The sequence below is a fragment of the Mixophyes fleayi genome, chromosome 8 (assembly GCF_038048845.1).
Source record: "Mixophyes fleayi isolate aMixFle1 chromosome 8, aMixFle1.hap1, whole genome shotgun sequence".
In the NCBI taxonomy this organism is placed as follows: domain Eukaryota; kingdom Metazoa; phylum Chordata; class Amphibia; order Anura; family Limnodynastidae; genus Mixophyes; species Mixophyes fleayi.
The window spans coordinates 113,293,587-113,307,136 of record NC_134409.1 but is presented as its reverse complement, the minus strand read 5'-3'; the positions used below and the strand labels follow the sequence as shown (position 1 = coordinate 113,307,136).

General features: G+C 40.4%; 1 protein-coding gene across 7 annotated transcripts in view; it reads left to right on the top strand.

Annotated features, from left to right (window-relative positions):
• WNK2 (WNK lysine deficient protein kinase 2) overlaps positions 1-13,550 on the top strand; it is a 110,013-nt gene that overhangs the window by 33,147 nt on the left and 63,316 nt on the right. For all 7 annotated transcript variants that reach the window (XM_075183197.1, XM_075183202.1, XM_075183198.1 and 4 more), the window contains exons 3-4: positions 12,270-12,442; positions 13,194-13,414. In XM_075183197.1, the coding sequence (XP_075039298.1) occupies positions 12,270-12,442; positions 13,194-13,414 (394 nt within the window). The remainder of the gene's footprint in view (positions 1-12,269; positions 12,443-13,193; positions 13,415-13,550) is intronic.

The following is a 13,550-nucleotide window of genomic DNA, read 5'->3' as shown; positions in this document are numbered from 1 at the left end:
CTTTTGTAAAATATAGTTTAATGAAATGAAAACTCCCCAAACCGTTGTTCATTGACTTTTTTTTTTTAAAATGTATTTATTTATTTTTAATATATAAAACTTTTAATTTGTAATCCACAGGAATTGAATTTGTTTTTCAGCAAGATCTTTATTAATTTGTTATCCAAGGGCAAGTCGTCATCTTATAATCCACAGGAAATTTAAAAACAAAAACAAAAAAACCCCCAAAACACAAAACAATAGATGATGCAAACTGCTCCGCTAGAGGCCACACTAGGAATGACTGTGGACTAATTTGACCGGAACTTAGCAAGTCACAACCTTTTTCTCACGATAGCTGTAACGTGTTTCGCTAGGAAGTCCCAAGGAATCTCTGCTTTGACCACACGTCAATAGAGGTTAATTGAATCTGTCTCGGTTGATGTGTGGAAGCAGAAACAATTAACCATGCGGTGCAGCTTCAATCATGCCTATGGCCCATTCATTTCTGTGGCATATTCATTTTCATGTGGTTTCTACATGTAGCGCACCATTCCATTAAAATGCATTTGAAAAATACAGATCAATGCCAGTGTCACCTGTCCAGGTTTACCCCTATTAGTTTGGACACAATCAGGGACTTATCTAGACACTTCTTTTAGAATGGGGCGGATTAGCAGAGCATCCCCTTAGTTCCCTAATCTCTGTTGTAATTAAAAATCAGACCACAGATCTCTGGTGCCATTACAGAATCTAACCCACATAATGAACCTAATGCAACATAATTAAATTGCTTACCCCTCCTACTTTTTCGGTGCGCTGTACAGGCCACGTGACCGTATCATGTACTCTTATTGGTGGATAGTTCCAGCCATTCACCAATCAGAGTGTGGAGACCGCCCACTACTCGGATTGATGAATGGCCAAAGCAATCCACTAGTGGGTAAGGGCCCTTAAGTCTGATTATAAATATATGCAAAATGTATGAAAAGAGTGTAAAAATACAATGTAAATGTAGTTATTGTACATGCTATTAAAGAAAGAGTAATTTGAATAGCTATCTTATTATTAATATCCCATACTATTGGATTATATATTAGGAGGCCCCAGGGCACACTATATTTTAATTATGGTGATGTGACTATTGAACTTTGAGTCAATAAGTTTGTATTGTATGTGTTACATGTTTTGTAACCTGTTTATAAACAATGTAGAGTGAAGCACAAACTATCTGTGTCTACCCTTTACAGTTTATATTATGTGAGGGCGTCATGAGGGAGTTTTATTTTTTATTTTTTTGTTTTATTTTTTAATTTTAAATCACCCTACCCAAGTAAATTTAATTAAATTCATACTCGCTAACTTTGGCAAGTTGTCCCCTGGGAGATCCATGGGGAGGTGGGAGAATAAGGGTGGAACTCTGTGAATCGTTTCACATGGCCCCACCCGCTAAACTGACATTACAATTTCTAGCCTATTACAGCAGGGGGCGGGGCTCCATAGACGTGTGAATCCTGGCCACTTACCTAATGAAGTGGCCAGGAACTGGGAGGTTGCCCTGCTTGTCTGGGAGGACTCCCAGAATTTCGGGAGTCTCCCGGGAGAGTAGGCAACTATGATTTACATCCTTTAGTGACATCTATGGATTTATTAATTTTTAGAACATCTTTATCCCATCCATTATATGGGGGACAACTTGCAAAATTTATAATGTTTGCTTATTTACATTGAAGTGCCTACCTGGCTCCTTTTAAAATATACCCCCTTTGCAATGTCTGAGAATGACAAGCTGCTAGTTTATTCCCCTGCACTGGGGAAGTCATTTAAAACTGTAGCAAGTGCAATATGTGGATCACTTCCACTCCCACATCATGAACATTAGCCAATAGCACTTTGCACTTTATTTACATAACAATGCAAATTATATCCATGTTATGCATTTTCTTATTAACCCTCCTGCTTCTCTCACTTACTGCTGGCACTTGTCTTTTTTTCATCCTTTTTATGAGGTGAATAAATACATGCTTATTACATTTTTTTTTTTCACTTTCCTGCTATTTTTTGATGGAAGCTGTAATAAAAGGACCGTTTTATTGGAGAATTATCAAACATAATACAGCAAAGAAATCCTTCATAGGAATTCCAGTTGCTGGATTCATTGCCAGAATAGAGGGGAATTAATATGAGGGCAATTAAAGCAGATTAGTACTACAATAGACAAAACAATATGCTTTCCCAAGAAAATCAGGTCTGTAAACTGCTTTTAAAGTAGACTCTTAAGTATACTTGTTATCTTTCAATTTTTGAGCTTCGGAAGATCCGGAAGGGGAGTGTGGTGGAAGGGTATAAGGGGGTGGGGCACGGACAAGCGTGTCATTTTGGCCACATACCCCGCTACGAAATCGACATTTTGTCGCAGGGCCAAAATGAAGCAAATCTCGTAATTGAGGCTACCCTCTTGCCCACTTCACTAGGAAGTAGGCAGGATGCAGGAGAATTGCCTGCTCTCCTAGGAGTCCGCGAAACCTACCCAGAATTCGGAAGTCTCCCAGACATTCCAGGAGAGTGGGCAGTATGCTCTTAAGGTGACTGATATGAGCATGCAGTAATGGCGGTTCAATTAGTTTTAAATATACAATGTCCAAGTTAGTGTGTAACTCTAAATTAAATTAGTCTTGTAATCTTAGGCCTCGTACCCACTTGTGTGAAAACAAACACATACTGTATGCTAACCAGCTTTGTTTCCAAGATTACAATACCCGCTCACATTCCTATTTGTGGCCGAGAGCAGAGCGTTTGCATTACAAAGTGCGTGGTTCTTGGGATGCTGCCTTCGCCATTTTTGGCATTCAACGTCGAATGTCAATGAAGTGTCTTCTATTGACCTCCCCTAATGCAGGTACAAGTGTTTGTTAACCACTGCATGCACCGTATTCACTTTTCACCTGTGTTGTCACTGGTGTTTGCACCTTCCTTTGTTCAATTTTGTGATGCGCTCAAGTGGTCAAGATCCGGACCAGCAACCAGATTGAACCATGTGTGGCCAGTTTAAGTCCAAGAGGGGAAAAAGAGAACCCCGTGTGACATTGCAGCTGTGTATTATCAGGGTTTTACTAGCTTGTGTATCCTAGAACTTTAGTCTACGTATTATACATACAACTAATTTGGGCATATAAATTCAGTAACTTTGGCACACTAATTGATCACCTAGTGGGCCTTTCTTACCACTGCCCCCATGTACTTATATTAGTCATACAAACAGCTTGGTCTGTGCTAAATTTTAGTCTTTTCTTCTGGGGCTTGTTTACATTGACATTTTGTTTCCAGCATCTTTAAAAATCTAAAACTATTTTCTAAGGATTCATTTACTTAAGATGCTTGAGCTATGATGTAGCAAAGCATGCTCTATTTTTCATAAGCATGCTTCTTTCTTGTTCAATGCAAAGTACTCCCAAAACTTTAGATGTGGTGTTTAATAGGCTTTAAAATGTGCAAGAAATGCCTTTTTTGTAATTTTAAGTCCGAAAACCTGGTATCCACCAATCTAAACAAGATTTTTACCTGAATCCTGTCTAAGTTCTGTGTTCCTTTTTTCTTTTTAAATTGGATGAAAAAGTGACCAATAAAACTAATAAAAATCTCATTATACGTGTAATTGTGATGCAGTGTGGTACTCATACTTGCCCACTTTTCATATCTCACTTCCTGAATGTATAACATGAGGTGGGTGTGACTTTTTGACACTATTTGCATCATCAGGAGGGTAGTTAAGAACAGGACTGATTTGTATCACAGCGGCAAGTCTTCACCCATTTTGCAGGCATGTAGGAGAATTGCCCAGCGTTTCCAGGAGTCTGGGAGGTCTAATGTTAATCCTGGGGTAAGTTTATTAAGATGCGAATTTGAAAAAGTGAAAATGTTGCCTATAGCAACCAATCAGATTCTAGTTATCATTTATTTAGTACATTCTACAAAATAACAGCTAGAATCTGATTGGTTGCTATAGGCAACATCTCCACTTTTTTTGAACCCGCAGCTTGATAAATTTGTCCCCTGGAGTCTTTTGGACATTCCAGGAGAGTAGGAAACGATGGTGTAACTTGGACTAAACACATATAGAAAAAGTTAAAACAATTAAATTTTTTGGTAGGTTTCCAGAATCTGTGTTCCCTTAATTGCGTGGTGGATTATTCAGTAATTTGTCAGCCTATCTATTGGTAACTCAAGGCAAGTGCATTTTACGTAGGTACGCTGTTGTGTATTATGGTGGTCCATTTTCATAAACCTTTGCTTCATAGTGTGGACCTCTAGTATGACCTAACCCTTTACTTGATATTTGTGTATCCACAAACCCAATCTTCCTCCATGTTGTGGGTCCTGACCCACAGTAAAATACACAGCTCCAGGGACCGTTTTTTCTAAATAAATTAAAATATTGTTATAATTTAGTGGGGGAGGAAGCTTTCCTAAGGGAAGAGATTTATGTCTTGCCAAAATACTGATCAATATTACTGATGTTTCTGGATGCTTTTTGTACATCTGCTTGTCAGCAGAGGATCTATTATTATGGAGTAGACCGTTGTTTGGATAATCAGCATATCAGCTGTTTTCTGGAAGTGTTTCAAGATTTATATTAATGTTCGCAAATGGATAACACTTCAGAATTAACGTGACTGCTCTGGGCCATTACTGCCCTGAACGCATGCCCAGAGTGCCACGCTGGCAAGTGATGGATGCGATGCAGTTCTCTGGTAGAATGCCGCTGCCAGTCTCCTATAATCCTCGAGTCCCGCTGGATACGTGACCTTTTTTAAAAGGACTGTTCATTATTCTATATGCTGTATGTTAAGAAAAATGACAAATATACTACTTTCTCTTAGAAAAGTCATAATATTAAAAAGTGTTACACTTTGGGAAGAAGTGAGGCTTTTTTTTTTTTTTTTTTTTAATATGTAGATTTGAATGTTTATTTTTATTTTATTAGTTAAAATGCACCTATAAATGCACTTGTACTGTATAATGTGTGATTGGAAAATGCAGCTTGCCTCCCATTGAAATTCTAGGCATAATTTCCTCATTCTGCAGTCTCATTCCTCATTCCCTGTCAATCTCATTTAAATATTGTGTCCCTGAAAACGGGAAGGGGGGGGGGGGGGGAGTTGTATATTGGAGCAATACTAGGCACAAAATTTTAGCCCCAGAAGTGTTAACTAGCCTTAAACTGTGAAATTGCACGGTGGCTTTGTGGTTAACACTTCTGCCTTACAGCGCTGAGGTCATGAGTTCGATTCCTGACCATGGCCTTATCTGTGTGGAATTTATATGTTCTCCCCGTGTTTGCGTGGGTTTCCTCCCACACTCCAAAAACATACTGGCAGGTTAATTGGCTGCTATTAAATTGCCCCTAGTATGTGTGTGTGTGTGTGTCAGGGCCATCTTTTCCATTGGGCACGATGGGCAGCTGCCCGTTGGCCCCACGGGCAAGGGGGTCCCATAGGCACGGCCCTTAATGAGAATGAATAATCCTGCAAAAGAAAAAAACCTGCAAAAAAACACCTTCAAGGGTCACTGAGCAAGTACATCTCTCTATCTCTATTTCTATATATATCTATATTTGTATCTGTATACATCTATATATCTATATCTATATCTAGGGGCCCCAGTGCACTGCTTTGCCCGGGGGCCCATAATGTTGTTAAGACGGCCCTGGTGTGTGTGTATTAGAGAATTTAGACTGTAAGCTCCATAGGGGCAGGGACTGATGTGTGTGACATATATATTCTCTGTACAGCGCTGCGGAGTTAGTGGCGCTATATAATTGAATTATGATAATGTGTGTGAGGCATTGTGTCCTTTTTGCCAACTAAACAAAGTTAATAAAAGGTCAATCTGTTAGGAGCATGTTTAAAATCTTAGTGGTGGCAGAACTAAACCCTGTTTCCTGCTATTTTAAATAATACATATGTAAACTGTCAATTTCAAATCAAAAAACTTGTTAAACTATCACCATCATCAACAAGCACGGCAGTATTCACCCGCAATGACCATCTACCCTCTATCTACATAGACTCAATGCCATACGTAGACCGTTCAGAGAGATCACATGACAAGGTTTAACCTTCTGACATTAGGGAAGTGAGGGTTGCGGTTGAATAATAGCCCACTGAAATCTAATTTGCATGGTGATTTTGTGGTTTAATTTTAAGATTGCAGAAGAGAAATAGTCACTTTATGCATTATATGTGCTAGATTGTAATAGAGACATTTAAGAAAATAAACCATGGCGGGAATAGGGCTCAGACTTTCCTCATTTAAAGATAGTGGTGCGTTTATTAGCTCGATAAGAGCTAAATGAGCTTGGAGTGAATCGCTGTCTTTATATTTCAGTGAGCTAGGAGAAATGTCTTGCTGTTTACTGCAAAATTCTTGGAGCACAAGGGTGCTGCTCATATTGAAAAACTTGGCATAAGGGGCTTTGTTTGTGTGTCTAGTGAAGTATTATTATCATGTGTTAGAGGATATTAAAAGTCTTGGCCACTCCTAGACTGCCCCTCCCACTCTTTTTTTTTTTTTTTCCCCTGCCCCCCGCCCCCCCTGTAACAAACAGGGGGTATTCCTTACACCTGGGGCTCACAGCCTACACCAGTAATAGACAACCCGATATACTTCAAGGGCCGCATGTGCAGCCCTCCAACCTTCAAAAGGGCCACACATTACCTTTAATTTTCTCAATTTAAAATGTCCCACAATGACCTTGATACCCCCACATCACTCATCCCTACATGCCCCTCACTTGCTCCAAAATTCCACCAAACCACATGCCTCTCCCACAACCTCCATGTGTCTAGAAATACTTGTCTGTACAGCCACAGCCCACAAAGTAAGGAGAGCACATGGTTCAGAACACACTGCACCAACCCCTACTCCTCTTCTGATTGGTTGTGATGTGTGACCTCACTACAGTGTGCAGAGGAGGTCATGTGACTGGAGCCTGCTGTTTCTATTCAGTCTGCTTTATAACAGTAGAGAATAAGTCATTTTTAGGAGCACAGAGCTGATGGCTGCAGGTAAAGGCTTGCTGGGCCGCCTGTTGCCCACCGCTGGCCTAGACTGGCTCTATCCATCCAGGGTTCTTTAGTATGGCTGGATAGAACACAAGGCTGACTTTTAATCAGTTGCTTTAAGCTGTCACTGATCATGTCTTCTGTCAAAGCAGGATCCATTAATCCAGGGATTGGAAGCAAGAAGACATTATGTTTCTATATTGGTCACTGCAAGTTTATTTCCCCCTTACTCCATCCTGCTGCTGAGATTGCTTAATTTTAGGCACACTCCTGCTGGATGTATGTATATGTATGTGTATGTATATATATGTATGTATATATATTTTTTTTAAATTCTTATAATGAGCTCTTTTGCAAATCCCTTTCAATAATGCAGCATTTGGGCTGACATGCAGGATTGTAGAAGCAATAAACCAGAAACAGGATAATGAAGATTGTTTTCTAGAGAGTCATAACCTCCCCAGTGATTTCCTTGTTGGAGAAAGTCCTGGGAGATTGGATTTGAGCTCAAGCACTGGATGCAATATTCTCTCTTTTGTAACAGCAATTAAACTTGTATATGACGCGTGTACACTGACACTGTACATCGTGTGGTGGAAGAACATTGAAGATTTAATCCCTCGTGCCTAAATTGTGTCTTTAGGATGAGTCTCTCTGTCGTTTGTTACTGAAATCTCAATTTACAAAGGACCGGATAGTTGTAAAAGGTGAGAATTGATTGCAGGTTGCTGGCCGTAATACAGTCCAGGGACACGGTTTATAGTGCTGGTACTTTGAATTATACACAGAATAAGCACAGTATTACATCTTAAGTCAAAGCTATATTGTCCTAAAAGGAAATATAAACGTTGTTTTACATTTGCCCAACCATGTCTGTCATTATTGAATTGAAGGTTTTTTTCATTAAAATCACATTTCTTCGGAAATCCAAAGCAGAGATATTCGATACCTAAGGTTATCTGAATCCTCTGCAAAGGATGATTCTTTTATTTTGTTTTATAAAGGTTTGATGTTGACATCTTATTATACAGTCTCTGAAGGAAGCTCTATAAAGGTGTTATGGTGAGGATTTAAAATAGTCTTTGTTAATGTAATTTCTATTGGCCTATCATTTTAAAATGCACATTTTTTTAATATGCTTAAAGGAGATGTCCATGCATATTAAATATTTAGCTGTAGAACTACTTCCCAACTAGCTGAATGTTTGGGAGATACATACCCCTGCCCAGTGGCGGATCTAGGGGGGGGGGGGGGGCTTGCTGGCGGCTGCACACTATGTGCAGGTCCGTTCAGCAGTGACAGTGTGCTGCTCGGCTGCTCTTAATTGTGTTTTAAACACAATCAGAGCAGCGGGGCAGCACACTGTCACTGCCGAGCGGACCTGCACATAGTGTGCAGCCGCCGGCAGCCTTAGAAATCAGAAAATCAGAAAGGGGGCGGGGCCTAAATCCCCCCCCCCCCCCCTAAAATCGCCCGGGGTAAAGCAGTTGTCTAGATCCGCCACTGCCCCTGGCACCCCTACAGGAAATTGGTCTTGTGCAGTGATTGGCAGCAGAATTTTGTGTGTGTTGGCTGATAACGTGTGTCTAGAGCACTGCAGCTAGCTAGAGCAAGCCTGGACAACCTGTGGCTCTCCAGGTGTTTGAAACTACAAGTCCCAGCATACCCTGCCAGCTATCGGCTGGCTGTTGTCTGAAAAAGCATGTTGGTGTTTGTAGTTTCACAACAAGTTGTCCAGGTCTAGACTAGAGCATGTGTGCCTACAGGCTGTGGTGCCTGCATTTGTCTCTGTGTTTCAATTCAAAGCTTGCTCTTCCATAGGGCACAAAGCTGCTAGCAGCTAATGTTGTTATTGGCTCACAGTGCTCCATTCTCTGTCATACTCTGAACTCCTACAGGTAATTGGAGATCAATACAAGTACAGCATCACCAAATAATTGTGCAGGCTCTTAGCCGCTCCACAAGCCAACCAGGGAAGTATTTAACTGGAATATAGGTATTGTTTATTAGTCACCGGAGATTGGGAGTCATTACAGTATGCTATCTATAGTATATATCAAAAGTAAATATTGACTACTACAAACCCAAAGTAAATGACAATGTGATAATTAGGACTGAGGGATGGATTAAGCCTGAAAGAGATTAAAAGCTGAGGTTTGTGTACATAACTAGTGGGGACGATATAGTTCCACCTATGTGAGTGTCACAAGTGGCAGGCTTAGTGGGGCAGGCTTAGTGGGGCAGGCTATTAAACCTCAGGGAGGAGTCATCTAGTTCTCTTTGATTCAGGAAAGCTGCCCTCCCTCCCATTCCCTGCTGTTGGATCTGGAGTACATTGGCTGGTTCTGGAGTTGGCCTGTCTGCGATAAGGGGAAGGTGCTCCCCTCGTCTCTGATGCCAAGGTCTGGTGCAGACTCCAACGTTTGTGAACTGCGTGTTGCATGATCTCTGTTATCCGAGATGGGTGCTGGTGCTGCCCCGATTGGTATGAGCAGCCACGTGGTGCACGTGTAGGTACCGTGGTCCTGCGTCTGGTGCAGCCTTTGATTTTGCAGGAGAACAGCGTACAGTCGATAGGCAAGGTTGATGGAGCTTACATTGATTGTAGTGAAGCGTTTGGAAGCCGTTCCCTTAGAAGTGTCTGCTTAGGTTTGGTGCAAGTACCATACCTGATGGCTGGCTTGTGATGCATTACCATTTGGACAGCACGGTGGCTAAGTGGTTAGCACTTCTGCCTCACAGCACTGTGGTCATGAGTTCAATTCCCGACCATGGCCTTATCTGTGAGGTGTTTGTTTGTTCTCCCCGTGTTTGCGTGGGTTTCCTCCGGGTACTCTGGTTTCCTCCCACACTCCAAAAACATACTAGTAGGTTAATTGGCTGCTATCAAAATTGACCCTAGTCTGTGTGTGTGTGTGTATGTCAGGGAATATAGACTGTAAGCTCCAATGGGGCAGGGACTGATGTGAGTGAGTTCTCTGTACAGCGCTGCGGAATTAGTGGCGCTATATAAATAAATGGTGGTGGTGATTAGCCCAGAAGGGTTGGGTTCTGGGATAATTATCCCCTTTAAGGATAAATGACAACAGTGGGCTCATTCAAAATAGTATAAGTACTGATGTCCCAAGGGTATATAGTGTATTAGTGTATTGTTAGTAAATAACTTTTGCCAACAAGTCAATGTGGAGGTATATAAATGTGTTAAGATTAAGGGTTTATAATTGTCATCTGTTAAGCATTTTATACACTGTGTATGTTTGTTACTGTACTGTGTGCACTAAAGACAACTGTTAAAACGTTAACTGGATGATTAGTGTGTTTCAGATCTAATCAGAGCTGAAATGATTAAATACATTGCCTCTTTAATTCCATACACTCCTGGAAGTTGTACCTCCTAACCTGTTCTTCCCTGAAGTGAGTAATTCATTCGGAATTCTTTCATAGTTCTTAAAATATTCTCTCATTGTTATTCCGATCAGTCGTCGATACTAATATAATTGTGTTGATGCTTCTAAAATGCACTTCTGGCTGCAGACCCATTTTGTTGCTCTTTCGAGGAGACCTTTTGCCTGTTTCACTCGTGTGTTCCCAGGAGAAAACATTGGCTCTTTAATTTGCTGGTGAAACCTACACGCATCTGTCCACTGAGGCCTCTGTGCTAGAACAGTCTGGATTAAATGAATGAATCACATAACCTCTGAATTTCTAGATACTGTGGACCAAGGAAAATATTAACTGTTGTTTAAACTTGACATCAACCCTTCCAAAGTATTAAACGGATATAACTGAACCTGTAATTCACTTTTTACGTATCAAGTGTGAATTAGCCTTTGAGGTCATTTAATACAGTTAAGGATCAGTGTCAAGTTATTTTACTTTTTCTTTTTACATAAATGTTCAGGATATAGGCTTAATATGTTCTTTTATATTGAATCTGATTATTCAGCATTATGAGGGGACCTGTGAATTGCCTGAATAATGGTACAGTTGCCTTTATGGTATCATGGGAGGGCTGGAAAAGAGGTGGTTGTCCCTGGGCCATTCATTTTTGAAAGTTAAGGCGTACTTGCCAACTTTGTATTTGTTGGACTGTGGTAGATCCCGGAGGGGAAGGTGGGTGGGTGGGGTGAATCGCGTCATTTTGGCCCCGCCCCATGACGAAACCTACGTTTTGTCGTGGGGGCAGGGCCAAAATGACGCGATTCACCGCAAATCGTGTCATTGCCGCTCCCAAATGGAAAGAATGCGGGAGAATTGGCTGCTCTTTCAGGAGTCCGGGAGACCTATCTGGAAGTCTATCTGGCAAAAATCATCGAAGATTCCTCTACCGTAGTATTTGGTAGTTTCACGGTAAAGTCCGTCAGCACGTCGCACAGAATTGTATCCCCCCCCCCCATTGAGTCCTTGATCATCTTTTTATATTCATTTGTTGCCTTTTTATGGGAATAAAATAATCTAAGGAGTGTGTGTAAAGTTATTTTACTTGAAATCTGGGCTCTGTGTACGCAGGTGCCCCTCCACAGTGATTGTTTCTAGAGTTCTGGGCACCGATTCTCTGCCATATGCTCATTGCATTGTGCTGCTGAGATCACATTACAGGTGCCATAGCTGTCAGGGTGTTGTCACAGGAAAGCTGTTTCTGCTTCCTTTGCCTCCCAATCTTTTTTATTTTATTATGTTAATCATGCTGTGCTACTGACGCTAATGAGTTTTGCCACAAAAGTAAATGGTAAACATAGCAAATATGACACCGTGCTCGGTTATTATATTTTAGGTGGAATTTCTACAGCTTGACAAAGTCTTAATGTGAATAGTCTAGTCCCATGATCCGTTTTTGGGCACTTCCATAAATATTTCTGCATATAGTGTGTGTGTGTGTGTATACACACACGCACACACACACACTATATGTGTGTGTGTACCTACTGCAACATTCTGATCCATAAATTTAAATTAAGAATTTTTCTATTTGAGATAGACTGCAGGTCATTATGCCATAACATTAATATGTTTGTACATATAACAAATAATGTTATTATAACAGCATTGATATATTGGCAACTTTAAAAGAAATAAAACAATACTGTTCAGCACAATATCTGCTTGTACTCTGCCAATAAACGATATATATGGATTTCAGATGATTAAATTGTCTTGACGGAGCACTTTTGAAGGTGGAATATTTGATGTAATGGCTCATTTTGCTTCTTTGTTTGCCTTCTGCAGGATCGTAAACTAACAAAACTTGAGAGACAACGGTTTAAAGAAGAGGCCGAGATGTTGAAAGGTTTGCAACACCCGAATATAGTCAGGTTTTATGACTTCTGGGAGTCCTGTCTGAAGGGGAAGAAGTGCATTGTTCTGGTTACAGAGCTCATGACATCAGGGACACTGAAGACGTGAGTGTAAATACTGCAAAATGTACCATTGAGAGAGAGTGTAATGTAAGATCTTAGTGATATTGTATCCTCTACAGAGGAGAGGATTCTGGTGTCCAATTATACAAATGGAAAGGGTTAAGGGTTGGATGGATATATACAGTATATTGCCAAAGTGGCCCAGTATACGGTTGTATGCCATACTGCCATTTCTCCTCCTGCTTTGATTGTATATTAGAGAGAGAGAGCTTTATATATCATACTCCTCGGTTGTCTATGAAATAGGGTTCCCAAGAAAATATCATAGATGTCGTCAGGACCAATTTTTTTCTGGGAGACAATATTCTGCTTACATATATACTGATAAAAATAACATGCACTCCATAAAGTAATACATATAAATTGCTGCTTATACATCAGAAAACTACTTGAGCTCAGGTTAATTTAGTGAGTCACTGATAAGTGCAGGAACAGACATGGCAAACCTCCTTGCTAACATGGGTCTAATTAACATCTATGCTTTAGTCAAAATGCACCATTTCCAAGAACTCCTAGTGCCACGAATTCAGGACACTCTAGAGAATGAATAAGTATGTGTATTATGGCCAAGGAGTTGTTTGCACCACATTACTACAAGACTGTTTTTCCCCTATGTAATTGCCATTTCTCCAAGAATATTTACCACTCGCAATCAATGAGGAGTAGACATTTTTCTGAGTACGCAAAACTTGTGTTCCTATTCTGATGGTCCCATGTGTCCTTTTCACTTCAGATACTTGAAGAGATTTAAGGTGATGAAGCCAAAGGTTTTGCGCAGTTGGTGTCGGCAGATATTGAAAGGTTTGCACTTTCTTCACACGCGAACACCACCTATCATCCATCGGGACTTAAAATGTGACAACATATTCATTACTGGGCCAACTGGCTCTGTGAAAATTGGAGATCTTGGGTTGGCTACTCTGAAACGAGCTTCTTTTGCCAAAAGTGTAATAGGTAATACATTCTTTCCTTTCTTAAGAAAAAATAAACCAATTGTTAATGATGTTAAATAGGGACTCAATATCAGAGGAAAACTTTTGTCAAACAAATTTAGATACTTTAATTTTAGATAATTTAGCCTTTATCTGCT